We start from the raw sequence: 22,495 nt of genomic DNA on the forward strand, positions 1-22,495 counted from the left end.
GTACCCATCATCGGAGTACCCGAGTACCCGTCATCAGAGTACCCGAGTACCTGTCGCCTACCCATCAGAGTACCCGAGTACCTGTCACCTACCCATCAGAGTACCCGAGTACCTGTCACCTACCCATCAGAGTACCTGAGTACCTTCCACCTGCTCATCAGTGTACCTGACACCTGAAGTACCCGAGTACTTGCCACCTGCTCATCAGTACCCATCACTACTCATCAGTACTCATCAGTACCCATCAGTACCTATCAGTACTACTCATCAGTACTCATCACCTGCCTGTCCCCTGCCCATCAGAGTACCTGAGTACCTGTCACCTGCCTATCGGAGTACTCGAGTACCTGCCACCTGCTCATCAGTACCAGAGTACCTGTCACCTGCCTGTCACCTGCCCAGCAAAGTACCTGAGTACCTGTCACCCTTCATACAGCCACCATGTCCAAGTCCAAAAAGGTTTATATACGTCCTCCGTTTAAACCTAAATACCGGTGTTATGGCAGCAGATAGCTGCCATAATCCTGGTATTTTTTTAAACGGTGGACGGTTGGCTTTCCGATAAGAGTGGTCCCAGCGGCGGATTCGCCGCTGGATCACCCTTCCGGGATGGCGGAAGAGGTGCCCCCCCTCCCGCCGCGTTCCGGTCCTTCTCCCCGCTTACCGGACCCGCCCGGCAGCTGGGAAAATGATCCGGATCCTCACAGACAGGATGTCGAGTGAGGGCAAGCTTGCCCTCACTCGACTCTATGGTCTTGGAGGGCCGGAGCTACGGCAAACGTCGTTGCCTAGCAACCGGTTTAGAGGTCCCTTTTTTTTTTTCATTTTATTTTATTATTATTATTTTTTTTTATATATCTTTTAGTGTACTTGTGAGATCTGAGGACTTTTTGACCCCAGATCTCACAAAAAAGAGGTCCTGTCGTGCCTTTTTCTATTACAAGGAATGTTTACATTCCTTATAACAGCAATAAAAATGATCATTTTTTTTTTAAACAGTGTAAAAATAAAAAATAATAAATAAAATAAATAGTAAAAGAAAAAAAAAATTAAAGCGCCCTGTCCCCGTGAGCTCGCGCGCAGAAGCGAACGCATACTTAAACCCCGCCCCTATATGTAAATGGTGTTCAAACCACACATGTGAGGTATCGTCGCGATCGTTAGAGCAAGAGCAAAAATATGAGCCCTAGAACTCCTCTGTAACTCTAAGATGGCAACCTGTAGAAATTTTTAAAATGTCGCCTATGGGGATTTTTAAGTACCAAAGTTTGTCGCCATTCCGTGAGCGTGCGCAATTTTAAAGCATGACATGTTGGGTATCTATTTACTCGGCGTAACATTATCTTTCACATTATGGAAAAAAATGGGCTAACTTTACTGGTTTCTTATTTTTTAATTCAAAAAAGTGAATTTTTTTCTAAAAAAATTGCGTTTGGAAGACCAATACGCAAATGCGGTGTGATAAAAAATATTGCAATAATCTCCATTTTATCATTCTCTAGGGTCTCTGCTAAAAGAAAATATATAATGTTTGGGGGTTCTAAGTAGTTTTCTAGCAAAAACAACTGATTTTAGCTTGTAAACACCAAATGTCAAAAAATAGGCCTAGGCAAGTGGCTAGGATGCATGATGGTGCTCCTTGGATGTTGGGCCCCTCTATATGGCTAGGCTGTGAAAAAGTTTCACACATGTGGTATTGCCATACTCAGGAGGAGTGACAGAATGTATTTTGGGGTGTCATTTTTGCTGCATACATGCTATGTGTTAGGAATATCCTATAAATTGACAACTTTGTGTAAAAAAAAAAAGTTTTTATTTTTTTCCCACATTTCCCAAAAACTTGTGGAAAAAAATGACATGTTCAAACGACCCATAATGCCTCATAGAATATACGTTGGAGTGTTTGCTTTCCAAAATTTTGTGGACTTTTCCATTGTATTGGTGCTCTAGGGCCTTCAAAAGTGTGATAGGTAGTAAGAAAATTTTATGTGTATTTATGCTCCTAGAACGCCTGAAGGTGCTACTTGGATGTGGAGTCTCGTTTTGTGGCCAGGCTGTGTAAAAGTCTCACACATGTGGTATCACCAGAGTTGTATAAAGTACTCGAAACCCATACTTGAGTAAAAGTACAAGTGCTCGATCAAAAAGTGACTTGAGTAGAAGTGGAAGTGCTCTACCAAAAAGTGACTTGAGTAGAAGTACTAAAGTATTCAACATTTTTTGTACTTAAGTATTGCAAGTAGTTTTTTTTTTAAATTTTGCTACTCAAGTACTGAAAGTAAAAGTACCAGTAGTTTTGAACAAAAATTGCTACTCAAGTACTGAAAGTAAAAGTACAAGTACTGTGTTATGTAGTTATTAAAGAAAGAAGTCAAAAGTTTGAACATCATATTGTTTTTTATTATTTCAAATGCAGCTTTTATTTATACATACAGTAGCATTTATTTTCGTATGCGCTGATAATACACGTTTTGAGCTTCATGAAACCTGCCATCTACTGTTCTGGCAGTGGTAATTTTTATAATTGTAACGAGTAACTATGCAGCACAAAAAAAAATATTGGAGTAGAAGTACTGAAATCATCGAAAAAATGTAGTGAAGTAAAAGTGGAAGTAGGAGAAAAGAATTCTACTCTAGGAAAGTACAGATACCGCCTTTCGGTACTTAAATACAGTAGTGAAGTAGTTCTACTTAGTTACTATACATCTCTGGGTATCACCATACTCAGGAGGAGTAGTAGAATGTATTTTGGGGTGTCATTTTTGCTGTGTACATGCTATGTGTTTGAAATAGCTTATAAATTGACAACTTTGTGGGGAAAAAAAAGAAAAAAAATGTTTTTCTTCATTTTCCCAAGAATTGTGAGAAAAAATTATAACTTCCAAAAAACTCACCATGCCTCTTACTAAATACCTTGGACTGTCTACTTTACAAAAAGGGGTCATTTGGGGGGTATTTGTACTGTCCTGACATTTCAGGGCCTCAAGAAAGGAGATAGGATGTCAGTACATCTGGTGTGATCAATTTTCAGTAATTGGTACCATAGCTTCTAGACTCAATAACTTTCACACAGACTAAATAATATACACTAATTTGGGTTAATTTTACCAGAGATATGTAGCAGTATAAATTTTGGCCCAAATGTATGAAGAAAAATTAATTTTTTGCAAAATTTTATAATAGAAACTAAAAAAATGTGTTTTTTTTTTTTTCAAAATGTTTGCTCTTATTTTGCTTATATCACGAAAAAAAAAACAACCCCCAGTTGTGATCAAATACCACCAAAAGAAAGCTCTATTTGTGTGAAAAAAAATGATAAAAATTTTGTTTGGTTACAGTGTAGCATGACTGAGCAATTGTCATTCAAAGTGTGAGAGTGCTGAAAGCTGAAAATTGGTCTGGGCAGGAAGGGGGTATAACTGCTCTGTATGGAAGCGGTTAAGTATTGAATGTGTATGGAATATTTTTTTGGGGAAGAAAATATTATTTAGTGTCACCATAAAATAGAACTTAAGTCATTTTTTTTTAGTTTTGAATAGAGTGGAGAGGGATTAGAACACCTGTCAGGTTTTTTGCTGTCTGTGCCCCTGTTGGGGAATTCACTCTCTCTATTTGTCCTGTTTACTGTTATCACTAAATGCCATATTTTGGACTGTCACCAGAACAGAAATAGAGGGGATATCTTCCAATGGGGACACTAGTTCTGGTGACAACCAAGGATTACCTCACATTGCAGGAATGGGACATGACATGACGAAATCTCCTTAATGGGACACAGATGGCAAAAAAAAAAAAGCTGACAGGTACTTTATCCCTCCATTACTCTATCCAAAATAAAAAATACAGTTTTGCCTTTTGTTTTACTCTTAGGAAAAACATTTGTAAATGACTCTTCATTTTAAAAAAATCTTTGTAACAGGGTATTCCTTTTTCTTATAATGTGATTTATCTCTATGTGTTATATTCCCTAGAGCCAAGCCTGATTTTGAAAATGCAGAAAAATACTTCTGAAATCATTGAACAAAGTAAAAACCTTTTTTTGGATACTGGAGAATGGCACTTGCTGGATATTTTAGTGGAGGAAGACTCATTACACGGCTACTCAAAGCTCACATTTCAGGTACTGATGTTGTAGCAGAGTGCCCATATACTCACCATGAATAGCTGCAGGCATGGGCTCCTTTAACTCTATTTCCCACAACTCTCTGGGTTCCTAAATATGCCTAGTAAATATAAATTCCTCAGCTTCCCTCCCTCAGCATCTCAGAAAGGACACACCTGATGAAGAAGAGGTCACTGGGGAACTGATCTGCAGCCATGGTGAGCAACCCTCCACTGACAGAACAGTTGTGCGGGCAGCAAGGCCATACCTTAATAGCGCAAAGCTTCTCAGAAGACTCAGCTGCTGTCTTTTGCTGCTATGAAGTATAATAGCCACCACTGCTACTGGGAAAAATGTGGTAACTTGCCCTACCACTTCAGCCCTCTCCTCCATTTATATTGCTGGTATTACTACTGTAGCAACCCCCTGACCTCCGGAGGCAAGGTGGCACCTCTCGAGACAGAAATGGGTCAGCCCCAAGAAAGAGCATTGGGCAACAGTTACGCTCTGTCAATGAAAAGATTTTATTGGACAACACACAAAAGGAGGTGAGGGTTAGGGGACCCAGATACCCAAGTAGATCACTTAGACTTCTCCAGATCAATTTCCCAGATTCACTGTGTCAGAAACATTAAGCCAACCCAGTAATGCTATAGGTAGCATCCTAGTAGGTACACAGCCTTTCCTCCCTCTCGCTGGTTCCAGTACAATTTCTTCTTTATCTTAGGCGTCAGTGCATCCTTCTCCAGCAAAGTGACCAGGCCTTGTGAGAAACCTTGTTCTCTGGGTCTTGACCTTGTAATTCCCCTTTCAGAGCAGATGACAGGCCCCACTCAGGCTATGGGCATGGTAGTGTTGTGCTACCTCCAAAGAAGCCACTAGAAAGTTGCCCAGGGTTCCTTTTCCCAACAGTTGCATTTCAGCCAGGCACAAAGTCACTTGTTCTTTTGCTTGTTTTTATTTTTGGTGCCTTGGATAGGGTTGGGGAATTGAGTAGTATACTCCAAAAAGAACTATGTACAAGTGAACTGTAGAAATGTAAACAAAATCTTTGTAAAAGCGATCAGTGGACTTGGCTTTGTAGTAGTAGCTAAGGTACAAAAGCTTCCTTATTTGAGCAATTTGAGCAGAGGCACATCACAAAGAACTAAATTGACTGAGCTCTTTGGGACAACAGCTAAAGTTCCCTTTTCCCACACATAGTTGAATCTCTAGTACCAAAGAGGTGGCGGTGTCAGGGTGTCAGGAAACCAGACCACATGAAGATGCAAGTAAAAAAAAAACATTTTTTTTTAGAGCAACAAAAATAAATGCACAGCAAGAGAGAGCAGCGAAATCAGGAACAGCCAGGGTCAAGTCTGGAAGCGTGTAGTCATCCAAGCCTGGGACAAGTCGAGAAGCAGGTAGTTAACTAAGCCGGGGATGAATCCAGACGCAGTTAGTCAGCTGATGTCGTGTCCTCTGCTGATGCGGGGACGTAAGCCGATGTGGGATCGAGAGTCAGGAAAGTCGTCAGCCAAGCCAGGACAATGCACGGAGGAACACGGAGAACAGAAGACTGCTAGCAGTGATGCACCTTGGAGCACAAACACAAGGGCAAGGACTGCAAGTCATCAGGTGATATAAATAGTCAGGTGTGCAACATCATCACTGTGTGATGCCCGTGCAGCAGGCAAGTGATGATGCAAACAGAGTTTATAAGAGACAGCACTCCCAAATGTCCCTTGCACCAGCAAGTTCTGCCACAGAGCATAACCAAATTGCATATTGCATAAGGAATACCAAGTGCAGGTGTCCACTGGCAGCAGGGATGACCAGTTCAGTGTAGCTGTACTTAGGAAACTGGAATCAGACTGAGTATGATTAAAATAAAGTTTATTAATGCAAATAACACATATCGAACACCAACAAACCAAACCAAAGCAAAATTGAAATATACCGGGCCTTGAAAAAGTATTCATACCCCTTAAAACTTTCCACATTTTGTCATGTTACAACTAAAAACGTAAATGTAATTTATTGGGATTTTATGTGATAGACCAACACAAAGTGACACATAATTGTGAAGTGGAAGGAAAATTATAAATGGTTTTAAAAATGTTTTACAAATAAATATCTGAACAGTGTGGCGTGTATTTGTATTGAGCCCCCCTAAGTCAGTACTTTGTAGAACCACGTTTTGCTCCAATTACAGCTGCAATTATTTTTGGGTATGTCTTTAACAGCTTTGCACATCTAGAGAGTGAATTTTTTGCCCATTTTCCTTTGCAAAATAGCTCAAGCTCTGTCAGCTTGAATGGAGAGCATCTGTGAACACCAGTTTTCAAGTCTTGCCACAGATTCTCAATTGGATTTAGGTCTGGACTTTGTGAAATAATAAGTGTGACTAAAACACACTTCCCATAGCGCTTGCTACATTGAGTGTACTAATAATCAAAACTATATATAAATATGATACAAACTGTGCCCCATATGAGTGCTGGATAAAAAATCAGCTGCAAGTGATAATGAAAAGTGCATAACACAAAGCAAAATTACATATTTTAAAATTAAATAAAGTGCTGCGCAAAATTTATTAGTATATCTAAATCCACGGTGTGCAAAAAGACTATTACTGTAATTTCCTTTTATCATGTGCATAAACATTCCATAAATACAATAAATGAAGAGGGAAACCCCCCAATGGTACTTTTAAGGTATTAAACAATAACCCACTGCTGTTAAAGCAATGAAAAACATACATTTATATAAAAATACATTTTATTTTACAAAAAATGTATAAAAAATAAACACGAGAAATATACCATACATGGACATAACAAATGGGTGGCTAGCCCTAAAATGACAACATTATGTAAGTGCCTAGGTACATAGTAATAATGGACAAATGGACCATGCAGTTAATACACCCGACACGTTTCTGGAAAGTTATCCATCTTCAGGGGTGTTTGTACATACTTTGTAGACTACAGAGTGCCTCTAAAAAAACAAAACAAAAAGAGACAAAGTAAAGCATACATACATTAACAATGTTCAGAAAAATGCATAGACATAAGACCTTACTAGTAAAGATGGCTACTTACATAACGATGAAGAGTCAATTATAAACAGCCATAAAATAAAATCATATGTGCACTGTCCAGTCTCTGGAAGATTGGGAGATATGACATGATCCCAGTGACATCAGGGGTAGGAGAACATACAGAGAGAGCCAACGAGACCACCGCAGAAGGGCGGGAGAGATCTGGGGCCAAAGGCGTTGCTGAGTGTTGGAAAAGAACTTTAGCTAGGGGAAAGAAAAACAAAAAAGAAGAAAAATAATAGGAGAAGTGAGTATATATATATATATATATATATATATACACACATACATACATATGTATATGTATATACCGGTGAAATACTGATTTATTGTACAAATGCGCACGCAGGTGTGCACGTAAAATGTGTCAGCCAATATGTGCTTCCATATCAAGGGTTTATATGGAGATTATCTATGCAGCTGGCATCGATAGAGATGCAGGGGAACTAACACTTAGACTAATCCGTATCAAGATACATCCGTATCAAGAGTATATATGGACATTATCTATGCAGCTAGCATTAGTCGATATGCAGGGGGACTAACGCTTAAACTCAATTTAAGAGGAATCCAAGAAAGCATATATAATCAGAAAATTGAACACATAAGTTGGCCAAAGATAAAATCTAAATGGCCAATTGAGAAAAGCACTTTAAAAAAATAGGCAGGATTATACCGATGGAACAATGGGAATAAGAAAAGAAAGGGGTACAGATTATAGTATATATGAATAAATGCAGCTGAATGCAAAGGCATCAAAAGAGGGATGTGTCTAGAAATAGAGAGCTTACCTGTAGTTAAATGACAAACGGGGCCTGCAATGGGGAAAAAAACACACAGAGAAAGCAATAATGTCTTCATAGACCAAGATACCGACCGCACCGCGCCCGGAAGTATACCTGTGTGTGTCTGAAAACTGTCTCCTTAAATATTGCGCCCGGACATGTAAGGCTCATGTATGGCCGGCAGGGCCAAAATTAATATAATAGGCAGAAGGTACTGGCAGGCTGAGTCAGGAGGCAGCATGCGTCCCGTATCCTGGCAACGCCATCAGCGTAGCAGAGGCTGGTCGGTAAACAAAGTAGGGGGGCGGGGTGTAGAATGTAATTGTGAGTGCGGCGCGATGATGCGCGTGCAAATGAGGAAGAAGCTGGGCAGCAGAGGGGCAGAGGGAGTCGAGCGAGGACAGGAATTGGACAGGCTGTGTGTACGTTGTTGCGAGGCAACGGCGGTAGCGACCCAATGCGGCCAGAGAGACCGAATGCAAAGGTCAACATAACAAGGACATGAACTAATAATAACATAGAAAGATAAATCAAGACAAAATGGCCCAAATAGAGACTCCCACCAATGGTGGTCCCCGTACGTGTGGTGCAGAACCCGACTCCGCTGGATGGCGGGACTGAGCACCCCATCACCTGCACGCCAGCACAGAGCGGAATGGAGAGGGCCCCCATAAGGCACACTAATCCCAAAGATGTACAAAGGCCGAACCACGGGAAGTGGACGGCCTGGGTGCGTCAGGTGGACTCCAAGATGTCCCCGGCCCAATCACAGGGAAGTCCAATGGAAGCCAGAGAATGGAGCAGGAACACACATGATAAATGTTAAGCAATACATACAGGGAGAAAGACTCAACCTACACAGAAAAAGAAAATACAATTAAAGTGGTATATGCAGATTATGCATAGCGATGGTTGCATGGTACTGCATAGAGCAAGGGAACACAAGACAAGGAGATGTAAGGGAGAACAAGACAAACACACACAAAGCAGAAAAAAAGGAACATGGATGATGCTGACGGTATAACAGTGCCCTTAAGATATGGAGATGTAGATAGGGGCCAGTACATTAAGCAAAAAAACCCCATAAGGACAAATCAGAGAGGGAGAGACACAAATTGGTAATCATGGGTCTCCGAATAATCCTAGATACTCAAGGGAGGGAGCTATAACCTAAACAATGGCCCATTGTTTATAAGGGAGTACAGCCCCTTGAGGCTAACAATGCCAGATAATTAAAATATAGAGTGAAAAACAGAAATTGTAAATAATACAATATTAATAACTAATTAAATGACATTGAATAGCAGAAGTCAATATGCTGAAGCAGGGGTGTAGCCCTTGTGTGGGAGACGAGTGGATACAACCTGGCAGAAACAAATCCTGTAATAGACGTGAGACAATCCCGATTCATTCATCTCTGTCCCATCCTCCAGATGAATATCCGTCAAGGTATGGCCTAAAGCTGATTGCTTAATTGAGGCTGGGAGGGGAAGTGGCTCTAAGATTAAAAATCCAGCGGAGCTCAGTCTGTAACAACTTTTTGTTCCAATCACCGCCCGATCAGATTGGTGTATCCGATCGAAAATCACAAATTTCATTTTGGGGAATTTTCCTGCATGTGTGCTTGTCACATGTCTGCCTAATGGGAGGTCAGGATCACATTTCCTTATGCTGAGAATGTGGTGATAGGCTCTCTTCCAAAATTCTTGAATGGTTTTGCCTATATAAAAACTCCCACATTCGCATAAAACGTTTGGTAGTTGTATCTCTTTATCTGTCCACATATATTGACAATAATTACATCCGCCACAGCGGAAGGTTCCCGGATATTTGCATGGGTCAGCTTTTTTGTCCTCTTTAAATTCACTCTGCACAAGGTAGTCACCCACTGATTTCGCTCTCCTGTAGGTGATAGCTGGTTTGTCTGTAACCAGAGGGCCTGTCTGGGGATCTGATGATTAAAGATACCAGTATTTGTTTATAATGGCCCTAACCTGTGCATGTTAATTATTAAAGCGTGTGATGATTCTGGTTTTATCGTCCTTTGCTGGTCCCTTTTGCCCATACAGGAGATTATGCCTGGGTGGAATGATGGCTCTCCTATAGGCTTTTTTTAAACATGTATGGGAGTAGCCCCTGTTGAGTAGTCTCTCCCGTAATTTGTCAGCCTCAACTTTAAAACTCAAGTCATCAGAACAGTTTCTGAGCAGACGCAAAAACTGACTGTATGGAATTGACTTGAGCAAAGGTTTGGGATGGAAGCTGGAAAATTGTACTATATTGTTTCCAGCAGTGGGTTTTCTGAATAGTGAGGTATGAATTTGTCCATTTGATCCCTTGGAGATAGTGATATCCAAAAAGGTAATGGAGCAGGGACTGTGACTCATGGTAAACGCAAGGTTGTAGGTGTTCTGATTAAGGGCCAACAAAAAATCACTGAGGACATCAGCAGGGCTCTCCCAGATCAATAATACATCATCGATGTATCTGTACCATAGGGAGATATATCTGGAGTAGGGAGCAAACACATCTGCAGAGAGTAAATTTTGCTCCCACTCCGCCAGGTACAGGTTGGCATATGAGGGTGCACAGCACTTCCCCATAGTCACACCCTGTACCTGGAGGTAGTGGGAGCCAAAAAAATGAAAAAATATTGTGCGTCAAAATAAATTGAAGGGCACTGCTGATGAAGCCATTCAATTTCCATGTAGAGCTATTTTTTTGGAACAAAAAGCGATCAATGACCGCAATCCCTTTGTAATGAGGAATGGAACAATAGAGGGCCTCCACGTCGATCGAAACAAGAATTGCCTGTTAATCCACATAGAGGCCATCCAAAACTTGGAGGAGGTGTGGGGTGTCACGTATGTAGCTTGGCAAGCTTGTAACTAAAGGCCCCAAAGTATATTCTCTCCCCCATGATCATTCATGGGTCCCAGAGCTCCCTGGGAGTATAGTTCCGCCTGTCATCCATATCACAATTCACACTCTCCACCAGACTACATCCCCCTCAATCCAATCCGTCCATTTCCGGAGGGAAGGCGATCCTTCTTGTTAATTCCTAAAGGAGCACTCTGATAGTGGCTGAACAGTAACTCAGATATATATATATATATATATATATATATATATATATATATATATACTCATACAATATGTATATACACAGTAGTCCCAGCTTGGCTACATGCAAAAAGACTATTCATTTCCTTTTATCATGTGCATAAACATCCCATAAATACTCCTAATAGATAATGAAAATAAAATAATATACAAATTAATCAATCAATAAAAAACTGAATGTGCTGAATTAAAAATGTCCGTGATTATGAATTAAATGTCCATGATCATATATTGAAAAACAAATCCCAATCACCAGTGCTCACATTTTAAGTAAATAATTTGGAGATATTTTCAATGTGCCACCTCCCCGCTTGTGACTCCCCTCTGGGTGGGTGTCTCACCTTAACCAGTTTAAGATCGGAAGATTTTCATGATTAACGACCAGGCCCTATTTTGCGATTCGGCACTGCGTTACTTTAACAAACAATTACGCGGTCGTGCAACGCTGTACCCAAATAAAATTGACGTAATTTTTTTCCCACAAATAGAGCTTTCTTTTGGTGGTATTTGATCACCTGTGCGATTTTTATTTTTTGCTCTACAAACAAAAAAAGAGCGACAATTTTGAAAAAAAAAAAAACAATATTTTTCACAATCTGCTATGTAAAAATCAATTTTTTTTTAACATTTTAGGCTAATTTGTTTTCTGCTACATATTTTTGGTAAAAGAAAATCGCAATGAGCATTTTTTGATTGGTTTGCGCAAAAGTTATTGCGTCTACTAACTAAGGGAAAGATTTATGTCATTTATATTGTTTTTTTTTTTTTTTTGGCGGCGATCTGCGATTTTTTGCGGGACTGCAACATTGCGGCTGACAGATCGGACCCCTAACTGACATTTTATACACTTTTGGGGGTACCAGTGACATTACTACAGTAATCAGTGCTAAAAATATGCACTGTTACTGTGATAATGCCATTGGCAGGGAAGGGTTAATATTATTGGTGATCAAGGGGTTAAATGTAAGCCTAGGGGAGTGATTCTAACTGTGGGGGAGGGGGGGAGTTGGGCTTGTGAGATGATCACAGAGAGATGCGATCCTAAATAGCAGGATCACATAGCCTCTGTGATCATTGCAGGGAGAAGGACGGACGGCTTCCATCAGCCGTCCGTCCTTCTCTGTCAGTGGGGTGAGATCGGCACTGTCAGGCAGCAATCGACTGACACACGCACTGGCTCCCCGGCTGATGAGCAGGGCGAGAGCGCACCAGTGGCGGCACGCGCTAGCCCCCTAGCCTCATGAGGGCAAGCGACGTAGAGTTACGTCGCTTTGCCCAGGAGCGGCTAAATCTGTGGCAGGCGGTCATCAAGTGGTTAAGGTGTGTGGCCTCGCAGCTAAGCTTGGTCAAATAAAGCCTCAAAAAATCCCTGTGGATATTGGATGAGTTCTCTCCTCCACTATATTGGCTCGCAGCTTGTCTATGTTGCGCTTATCAGCTCACACATAAGGGGAAAAAACATATGTCCATAGTGCGAGTATTGTTTTATAAAAATCTAAATTTGTTAAAAAGAATAACACTCACATTCGATAGATGCTTACAGTGCACCAAACTGTGCAGGCGATGTAACAAATATAAGATGAGATGACAGAAAATCCTGGTCCGCTGCTCACTGTCTGTCTCAGCGTTCCTCTCACTGCCGCTTGATCCATTTCACCTTCCCCTGAGGAAGACACGTAGTCCCCTGTATCGTCAGGCGTAGGGGAGGGGCCAAGTCCACGTCAGTGAAACGGATCAAGCGGCAGTGAAAGGAACGCTGAGACAGACAGTGAGCAGCTGACCGGGATTTTCTGTCATCTCATCTTATATCTGTTACATCGCCTGCACAGTTTGGTGCGCTGTAAGCACCTATCAAATGTGAGTGTTATTCTTTTTTAATAATTTTTTTTTTAAAACAATACTCGCACTATGGACATATGTTTTTTCCCCTTATGTGTGAGCTGATAAGCACAACACAGACAAGCTGGGAGACAATATAGTGGAGTAGAGAACCTATCCAATATCCACTGGGATTTTTTGAGCCTTTTTTTGACCAAGCTTAGCTACAAGGTTGTGCTGCCTTCGCACTGTATATCTTGTACTTGGCACTCAGCAGTGTCTGTCCCTTTAAGACCCTCCATTTTCTTGTAGCCTAGGGGCGGGTCTTCTCCCTACTGCCTTGGGCAAGTCTAAACTTGTCTATGCATTCCAGCCTGAGCCACCATAGGGAACAGACCCTTAGGACCTCTGAAGCTAATCTATTGCAAACCTGATGAACACCAAAAGCCTGTAAGTAAAGGATTTGCTTATTCAGCCTGTGTAGAGGGATACTAAACATTTGTATATATAATATGTGTTCCAGTATGTAGTAAGCACATGTTAGTCAGTCCCTATCTTCTGTATAACTATGTATAATGTATGATGTTGAATAGCCATACTTATACCTGTCTTTCATATGTTTGTTTTACAGTTTTACCATACTTTTATATCCTCTCATGTCCACCACATATCTACATATTCATATGTAAAGGCACATGTATGGATTATATCTCAGTAAAGGGTGCATCAGTTAAAGAAACCAGCGCTTCTTTCATTGAGATTTGGTTATTACTTGATGTGAAGCTGTGTACCTCAAGCAACACACAGCCGAGACATTACAGAGGTCACACACCTTAAGGTGAGACACCCACCCAGAGGGGGGTCACAAGTGTGGAGGTGGCACATTGAAAATATCTCCAAAATATTTTTCACAGACTTTTACTTAATATGAGCTCCGGTGACTGGGATTTGTTTTTCAATATATGATCATGGACATTTAATTCCTAATCACGGACATTTTTAATTCAGCACATCCAGTTATTTATTGATTGATTAATTCTTATATTAATTTATTTTCATTATCCATTAGGAGTATCTACTGTATTTATGGGATGTTTATGCACATGCTAAAAGGAAATGAATAGTCTTTTTGCATGTAGCCAAGCTGGGACTACTGTGTATATACATATGGTATGAGTGTATATATATATATATATATATATATATATATATATATATATATATCTGAGTTACTGTTCAGCCACTATCAGAGTGCTCCTTTAGGAATTCACGAGAAGGATCGGAGGAGGTTGGAAGATAGAGGAGGGAGGAAGATGGGGAGGTAACCTGACCAGAGTGGTGCCCGCCTGGTTCCATAGGTGTGATGAGTAGTACCCCCCTCTCCCTTGGGAAATTTGGGGATGGACGCTGGCCCCTCCCAGGGTCGGTAGGTCCCCAGGTGCCCTTTCCATTCATGCATACCCATTTGCACCCCCCTCTCATTTGCAGGGTTCCCCCTGCACTAGCTCCCCCTCCTCTATTCCCGTGGGGATGCCGAAGCACTGTTGTGGTTAACCTTTTTACATGGGTTTAAAAAAAACTGTCATTCCTCTGTGGAGTGTGAGGTGTGCTGTGGCTGGAGGGGGAGGGGGGAGGGAGCATGCTGAGCGGCTCTGGATGCCTGTTTTTTTGTGCGGTTTAGTCCTGTGGGGGTCCCTATATAGGGCCTCCGGGCCAACTACAGTACCTCATTGAGCTCTAAAGGGTCCCTGGAATCGCTCGCCCACTATTTTCTTAGAGCCGCATGTGTTGAAGCTCGGCGGCCATTTTCCTGTAGATCGGCGGCCATGTTCTTATGGTTTCCCATAGTGTAATGCGGCAGCCATTTTCTTCAAGCTGCATGGAGCGGTGCTCGGCAGGCAGCCTCTAGTGACAGCATGGCCGTTTCCGCTTCCTTTTGGATCATAGTGCTGCAGGATGTTGGCGTTCTTCTCTCTCTCCCTGCTGAGTACATTTGGTGGTGAGTCCTGGGGCGATATCTCCCTGCTTTTCATCTATTGCAGCGCTGCTGGGACCTGTGGTGCTACCAGAGACAGCGGTGGGGGGGGGGGGTGTTCACAGCTTGCCTAATAATTTTACATTGCTTTTGCTGAGGGCCCCAAGGTGCCATGGAGCCCCTAGAACATGTGTCACCATCCGACCCACTCTCAGAGGGGGGTCCTGCAGTCTCTGGTGTCTAAAGTGGGCATGATTTTAATTTTACAACCTGGTAAAAAGAATCCTCCGCCTTCACATGTTTCCTCTGCCTCCACAGATTCTGAGGCTGATTTGGCCGCCGCGGAAGTGAGTCACCCCACTAGGTCTGCGTCCACGCACTTCGAGTGCTCTGACAGTGGGGATGATTTCTCTTCCACTACATCTGTGAAAGAAAGGGCGCTTGTGGAGGCCCTGATTGTATCAAGGCGGGAAACTTTAAAAATGGAGGACACAGCGGATTCTTCGTCAGCTGCACCGGTGCAATTTGGCACCCGAAGAGCATCCAAGGTGACTAAGGTGTATCCCTTTCCTGCCTAATTTTGACGAGATTGTTGCTAGTCAGTGGTGGTCCCCGAAACGCATGGGCGGGATACCTAAGCGTTTTACTAGGAGGTATCCTTTTGAGAAGTCCCTCTTTAAGAAACTGACAGTGCCCCTGGTGGTGGATTCTCAGGTTTTAAGTTAAATAAAGTCACGTTGCTACCAGTGGAGGGCGCTCCGTCCTTTAACCACTTGCCGACCGCCGCACGACTATTTACTGCGGCAGTCAGCCCCCTACAGGCAAAGCGACGTAGGCCTACGCCACTCGCCCCCGCCGCTCGCCCCCGCCGCTCTGGAGCGCGCTCCCGCGCGCCCCGGCCCCACTGATTATCTGATTGGGTTCAGAAGCAATCAGTCATCAGGTCCAGGCCAATGATTTTTGGCCCTGACCTGTTGATCGGTCCTGCCCAATCAGATACTGTCTGTGCCTGTGTAATGTAAACACAGGCACAGAAAAGACCCGCTCTCTCCTCCCCAAATCCTTTTTGGATTCATCGAGAGGAGAGAGCGGATCTAAACTGTGAGTACTGCACCAAGCACCCACACGTAGATAGGCACATTTAACCCCTGATCAACCCCCCAGTTAACCCCTACACCCCCTGTCACAACACACACTGTATACAGTATATAGCATTTTCCTATATACCCGTATAAGTGTGACTTGTGACCAGGTTTAGCGCTTGCTTATACTTAGGATACCCGCCACCCCCCCATAATGATTTAACCCCCTGATCCCCCCCTGATCACCTCCAGTTAACCCCTTCCCCCCTGTCACATTGCACACTAATATACAGGTAATATAGTGTTTTACTGTATTTTGTATTAGTATGATTGTGACTTGAGTTAGCGCTAGCGAGTTAGTTTCTGTCCCAAGGAGGTTTAGGGTCCCCGCCACCCCCCCCACAATAAAGATTTAACCTCCTGATCACCCCCAGTTACCCCTACACCCCCTGTCACAACACATACGCATACAGTATATAGCAGTTTCCTATATACCTGTATCAGTGTGACTTGTGACCAGGTTTAGCGCTTGCGGCCATTCTTTTTATGGTTAAGATACCCGCCACTCCCCCAATAAAGATTTAACCCCCTGATCCCCCCCGATCACCCCCAGTTAACCCCTTCATTGCCATGGCACAGTGTCAGTTTTATAGTGTACAGTTTTTTTCTGATCACTATTATTAGTGTCACAGGTGACATTAGTTAGTGTTAGCGTCAGTCTAAGATAGCACAAATCCCCGGCGCATTGTTAGAAATAACCCCTTGATTACCACATACACACACATACACACACACACACACACACATACACTTCCATTACTAGTATAGTATTTGAACAGATCAATATCTGATCTGATCAGAACTATACTAGTGTCCCCATAGTTTAGGGTTCCCAAAACGCGGTGTTTGCACGATCAGCACTGATTCCTGCATTTAACCCCTCTGCCCAGCCCACCTCCCATTCTGGAGTTGCTGAGGTGAAGAAATCGCAGCATGGTGGTATGGAGCAAAGTGTCGGTACTAGTGCTGCTCAGCCTTCTGGTGACCTGGCAAGCACCAGCGGCCTAGTACACCCTGGACCTAGTACAGCCAGCACTGCAGTAACACTTGGTGACATGGCGAGTCCCATAAGTGCAGTTGAAGCTGGTGCGGTGGCTAGCACAAGTAGTGGCCCGCAGCCACCGCGTATTCTAAGACAGGCCGTAGAGCCCATAGTGCCCTCCTTAATGTGCTGGCATATCTTGATTGACAACCCACTGATACTACAGCGCTCGTACTTCCCCCATTCACTGGCCAACCTGGAATCCATGTGGAAACAGCCAATTTTACTCCCCTGAATTTTTATGAGCTGTTTTTCACAGAAGATCTTTTCAGATCTATTGTGGACCAAACAAATTTATACACTGGTCAATTCATCGCTGCCAACCCAAATTCGCCCCTTGCCAGACAATTCGGCTGGAAACCTGTAACGGTTTCTGAGTTTAAGACGTTTCTGGGCCTTTCCCTTACCATGGGCATAACCAAAAAGAGTGAATTGCAACTATATTGGTCCACTAGCCCAATTCATCTTATGCGCGTTTACTCTGCCTCCATGTCCAGGGCGAGATACGAGCAAATTCTGCGATTTATGCATTTCAACGACAATGAAATCTTTTGTCCTTGGGGAAACCCTGAATATGATCGGCTCCACAAAATTTGGCCCCTCGTAGACCACTTCAATCAGCGGTTTGCAGCCTTGTTTACCCCCCAACAAGTTGTCTGTGTTGTCGAGTCCCTGATTAAGTTTACTGGCTGCCTTGCTATGAAACAGTATCTCCCCAGCAAGCGTGCCAGATACGGGGTCAAACTGTATAAGCTGTGTGACAGGGCCACAGGCTATACAGTTAGTTTCTGGGTCTAAGAGGGAAAAGATAGCTCTGTGGAGACCCCCAACTGCCCAGACTACATAGGGAGCAGCGACAAGATAGTTTCGGACTTGGTGTCACCCTTATCCGGAAAGGGGTACCATTTGTACATGGACAATTTTTACACAAGCGTGCCACTATTTAGTCACCTGCTCGAATTACAAATTGGCGCATGTGGCACCATGCGACCGAATCGCTGGGGCTTACCCCAACGGCTTGTAATTTCCCTTAGTCGGGGAGAGAGCCTGCTTGAAAATGGACAAATTGCTTCCAGTGAAGTGGAGGGATACACGGAATGTTTTCGTTCTGTCCTCCCTTCACGCAGACACGACGGTCTAAATTACTACGGCAACTGGTGTTATGGAGAAATCCCTCTGTTTTCACGAATATAACCTTAATATGGGAGGGGTGGACCTTAACGACCAGCTTTTGGCGCCATACTTAGTTGCCTGTAAAGCCAGACGCTGGTACAAAAAAGTGTCTGTTTATTTTTTTTTTTCACTTGCTATGCTGTACGCCTTTGTACTATACAGAGCGTCAGGGCGAACCGGTGTAACTCTCCTGCGTTTTATGTATGATGTGGATTTACAGCTGCAGAAATATTCCACTTCAGTAGTCATGTAGAGAAACGCTGAGACACCAATCCCAACTCCCAAAGACTCATCATGTGTGGATGATCTCAATTCAGCAAGTAAATACACACACTCAATAAGAAGTTCCTGGAGTGATCTATGTATATAGTAGTATAGAGGTGATAGGCTGAAGAGACAGGTTGAGTTGAGACGATAGGTGACAGACACTTGAGAGGAATGTTCTTGAGAATGAGATAGTAACAGGTGGGATGCAGATAGGTTAGCAATTATGTATGGTAGTAGATGATAGGATAGCAGATGACATACAGGAGAGACTAACCCAGTGCAAGAGCAGATGATAGTAGGCTCAAGAGCTAGCAATCTAGATAGTGCAGATGTAGTAACAGTCCTTAGTATGCAGAGCTAGACAGTGTAAGCTTTAGTATGAAGGTTATTGAGGTTTCCCCTGTGGGGTACTTATCACTAGTAGCAATGTAGCAGAGGAGAGGTTCGACAAGAGCGGATGATCCGGTAGCGGGATACAGGGATCAGCGCAGCGTGATTCCGACAGCGAGGTATGCTTGCAAGCATGAGAGCTTCAAGACAGGTTAGCATCAAGGCACATCTCGGCACACAGCAGGTTGAACGAACACATGTGAGTGAGAGCTGGTGATTTAAATAGCTGTTCAGTCCGGCGCTCAGTGATGATGTCAGCACTCTTAAAGGGAAACACACCTATATGTGCTTCATCTATCTAGGTAGATGGAAAGCACCTGGATGTGATAGGAGGCACTGAGAGTGCCAGAACCTTACAACCGGATCCTTCCGAGAATTCCAGGAAGAGATCATCAATACCTACCTGTACCCAGGAGGTGTTCCTGCCCAACTTCCCCTTCCAGATGCAGTGAGCCGGCTGCATGAGAGGCATTTTTCTCATGTCCTCCCGAGTACCCCTACCCAAAGACACCCCCAAAGAAGATGTCGTGTCTGTAGCAGGCGCGGATTTAGGCGTGACACCCGTTATTATTGTCCCACCTGTCCTGACCAACCTGGTCTCTGCATCGTGGAATGTTTTGAGCGCTACCACTCACTAGTGGAGTATTAGTGTAGGGTACAGCATGACATAGTGTAGGGCACACTAACACAGGGTCTCGAAAGATGTTCGATGGCTATCGACATTTTGAGAGACCCTAACCTTGAAAGTTGCAGTTTAGAAAAAAAAAGTGTAAAAAAAAATACAAAAGAAAACAAAAAAAATATAAAATAAAAAAGCCAAAAACCGTTGTCTCAGTTATTTTTATGTTCTTCTACTCTTCCTACTGTACTTTTACTGTACTTTGTTTGTTTTTCATTCTTTTGTTAACCTGTTTGCCTTGCAGGTACTCATCGGCTGCCACACTTATTTTATATATTCTGACACAAACAGAGTTTGCGCTCAGCATATATGGATACCTCTGATGGCAGCGCTGTGATAGGTTGATTTCACCACTGCAGTTAAAATTCCTTTAGGTATTCGTGGAATTTGTGTACCTGCCATTAAGAAGTGGTTTGGATGTTTTGGCGGTAATGGTGTGTATACTACACAATTTTTCCTTCTTTTTTTCGTTCAGCCCACAGGCTGCATGAAAAAAAAAAAAAAACTACACTATATGCCAAACAAGGACCAGCAATGTACTGTTACATTGCTGGACTTTGAGTGGTTATACCAGGTTATACCAGGATGATGCCTGCAGAGTTAGGCATCATCTTGGCATTGTTTTTACAGTCAGCGGTCAGCTTACATGTAAAAGCAATCATAGCGGATAATTGGCCGCTAGACTGCTTTTACAAGCAGTGGGAGGGGACTCCCCCTCCCGCCACCTTCCGCGGTTTTTCTCGGCTCTCCTGTCCCACCGGTTATCCCGAGAGTGCAGCCGGTGGTTCAATTATCTAACCATAGAGCTGATTGGAGACGAGAATGGCTCCAATCATCTCTATGGCCTAAGATACCGGAAGCTACGAGAATTTCATGACTTCTGTTTCGCCAGAAATAAACAGCGCCATTGGGAAATTGGGAAAGCATCTTATCACACCAATCTCGGTGTGGTTAGATGCGTTAAGGTCAGAGGAGAGATCTAGAGTCTAAAAGACCCCAATTTTTTAAAAAAAGAGTACCTGTCACTACAAATTGCTATCATAGGGGATATTTAAATTCACTGCGATAACAATAAAAATGATTAAAAAAATGAAAGGAAAGGTGTCAAAATAACATAAAAAAGCAAAATAAAAAAAAAAAAAAAAAAAGAAATCAAGCCCCCCTGTCCCCCCCCCCCCCCCCGTGCTTGCGTGCAAAGGTGCATGCAAGTGTTGGTCTAGTGTCATGTAAACTGCAATTGCAGCATGCAAGTGAGGTACTGCCACGAACGCCAGGTCGAGAGCAGTAATTCTTGCAGTAGACCTCCTCTGTAAGTCTAAAGTGGTAACCTGTAAAGACTTTTAAAGGCTTTTAAAAATGTACGTAGTTTGTTTTTGCTGCACAGGCGTGCACAATTTTTAAAGCATGTCATGTTTGGTATCTATGTACTCGGCATAAGATCATCTTTTAAATTCTACCAAACAATTTGGAATTATATAATGTATTTGTGCATTCAATTTAAAAAAAATGTATTTCCTGACAGTCTCCATGGCAGCCTACGTGTGGGTTAACCCCGCCTCCACTCCAAGGGTATAGGACCCCCTCCCATAAATTTCAGCTCTCAGGTACAGCCAGTGTTCCTTTTTTGTCCTCCTCCAAGGACCTACATTTTGGATGTCTTATGGCCGGCTTACCTCAAGATTAAAGTTTGGATTCTGACTTTAGATGGTGTCTGCGTGTCCAGGGCCCAGCAACGGGCGGGTGAGTGACACTTGAAATCCCCCAGCTCTCTGCAGAAAGGAAAGACACTGCTCCAGGTGTATAGTGTGTGGTGATTGCCAGGAGATAGGATATCCAGTAGAGTGCTGGCCCCGGCCCGCCTCCGTGGGAACACTTGTAGGAAAAGAATTAGCCGCACATCCAGGGATTCCAATAGGTTTCAAATACCTTTATTTCCAAAAAGTTGCAAGTGATGACACCAAAGACACCAGCATGAAGTCTCGTAGACGCGTTTCACACATACACCCCAGCTCTCTGCGGTTGACTGAAGCTTGGCCGGCATACTCTGACAGGGTCTGAAGACTAATGATACAGCTCTTCATGGCAGCGGTATTTGTTATTTATGTATGCTTTCCCTGGTGCTAGCGGCGTTTTGTGTGGCCCCAATAACGCTGGAATGCTTCCTGTGTTCCAGCATACCTTCCTCTTCCTCCTCTGCTGCCCACAGCCAATCAGAGGCCGCTTTCCATTTCCGCGCATGCACAGTACGTCATGAACAAAGCCGAGGCTTGGTTTGTGCATGCGCACTCGCGATCGTCTGACGTCATTTAAGCAGCTGTCAGTTCCCCTGTACCTTTGGGAAGTACTGTGGGCGTTGCGGCAGCTTCCCTGTGTCTCTGGATTCCTTGCTACAGGTATGTGCAATGGCTATTTGACTTGTAGAGGGGGAGAAGGAGTATGGTTATCTTACACTATCCACTGTATTGTTCCTGTGACTGATGTATGTTACCTTTCTTTATCAGTCTGGTTGTTTGGCCTGAAGTATTGATCCTGAGTCACCGCCCTCCTGTGGCCAGCCCTCTCATAACAGGTGGGTGCTGGCATTTTCAGGGGGGGCGGGGGAGGCCTAGCTGGTCCCTGGTTCATGGCTAAATCCAGTGTCTCCCCAACTTTCTCTTTCTCCATCAGCTCTTCCAGGCCTGCAGTACCTCAGGATAGAGACCCTGTCAGACCACGTAGGAGTTCATCCTCCAGGTCAAGACGCCATGAATCCCCATTGGGGAGTAGGCATCAGAGGAGACGCTCTATTTCCTCCTCCAGACACCATACACAGCATCATGGTCACCGCACAGATCAGAGAGCTTGTTGGGTTTGTGGGGAGCATGTCCCGGAGGACAAGTCCCTATGCAAGCCATGTTTTGCTCACGCAGCCGGTGAG

General features: G+C 43.4%; 1 protein-coding gene across 1 annotated transcript in view; it reads left to right on the top strand.

Moving 5' to 3' along the window:
- LOC309567538 (5-hydroxytryptamine receptor 3A-like) overlaps window positions 1-22,495 on the top strand; it is a 425,909-nt gene that overhangs the window by 222,596 nt on the left and 180,818 nt on the right. Inside the window, exon 6 of the mRNA XM_082272922.1 lies at window positions 3,972-4,120. Coding sequence (XP_082129048.1) covers window positions 3,972-4,120 — 149 coding nt within the window. The remainder of the gene's footprint in view (window positions 1-3,971; window positions 4,121-22,495) is intronic.

Source organism: Pelophylax lessonae, assembly GCF_965119305.1.
Source record: "Pelophylax lessonae genome assembly, chromosome: 11".
Taxonomy (NCBI): domain Eukaryota; kingdom Metazoa; phylum Chordata; class Amphibia; order Anura; family Ranidae; genus Pelophylax; species Pelophylax lessonae.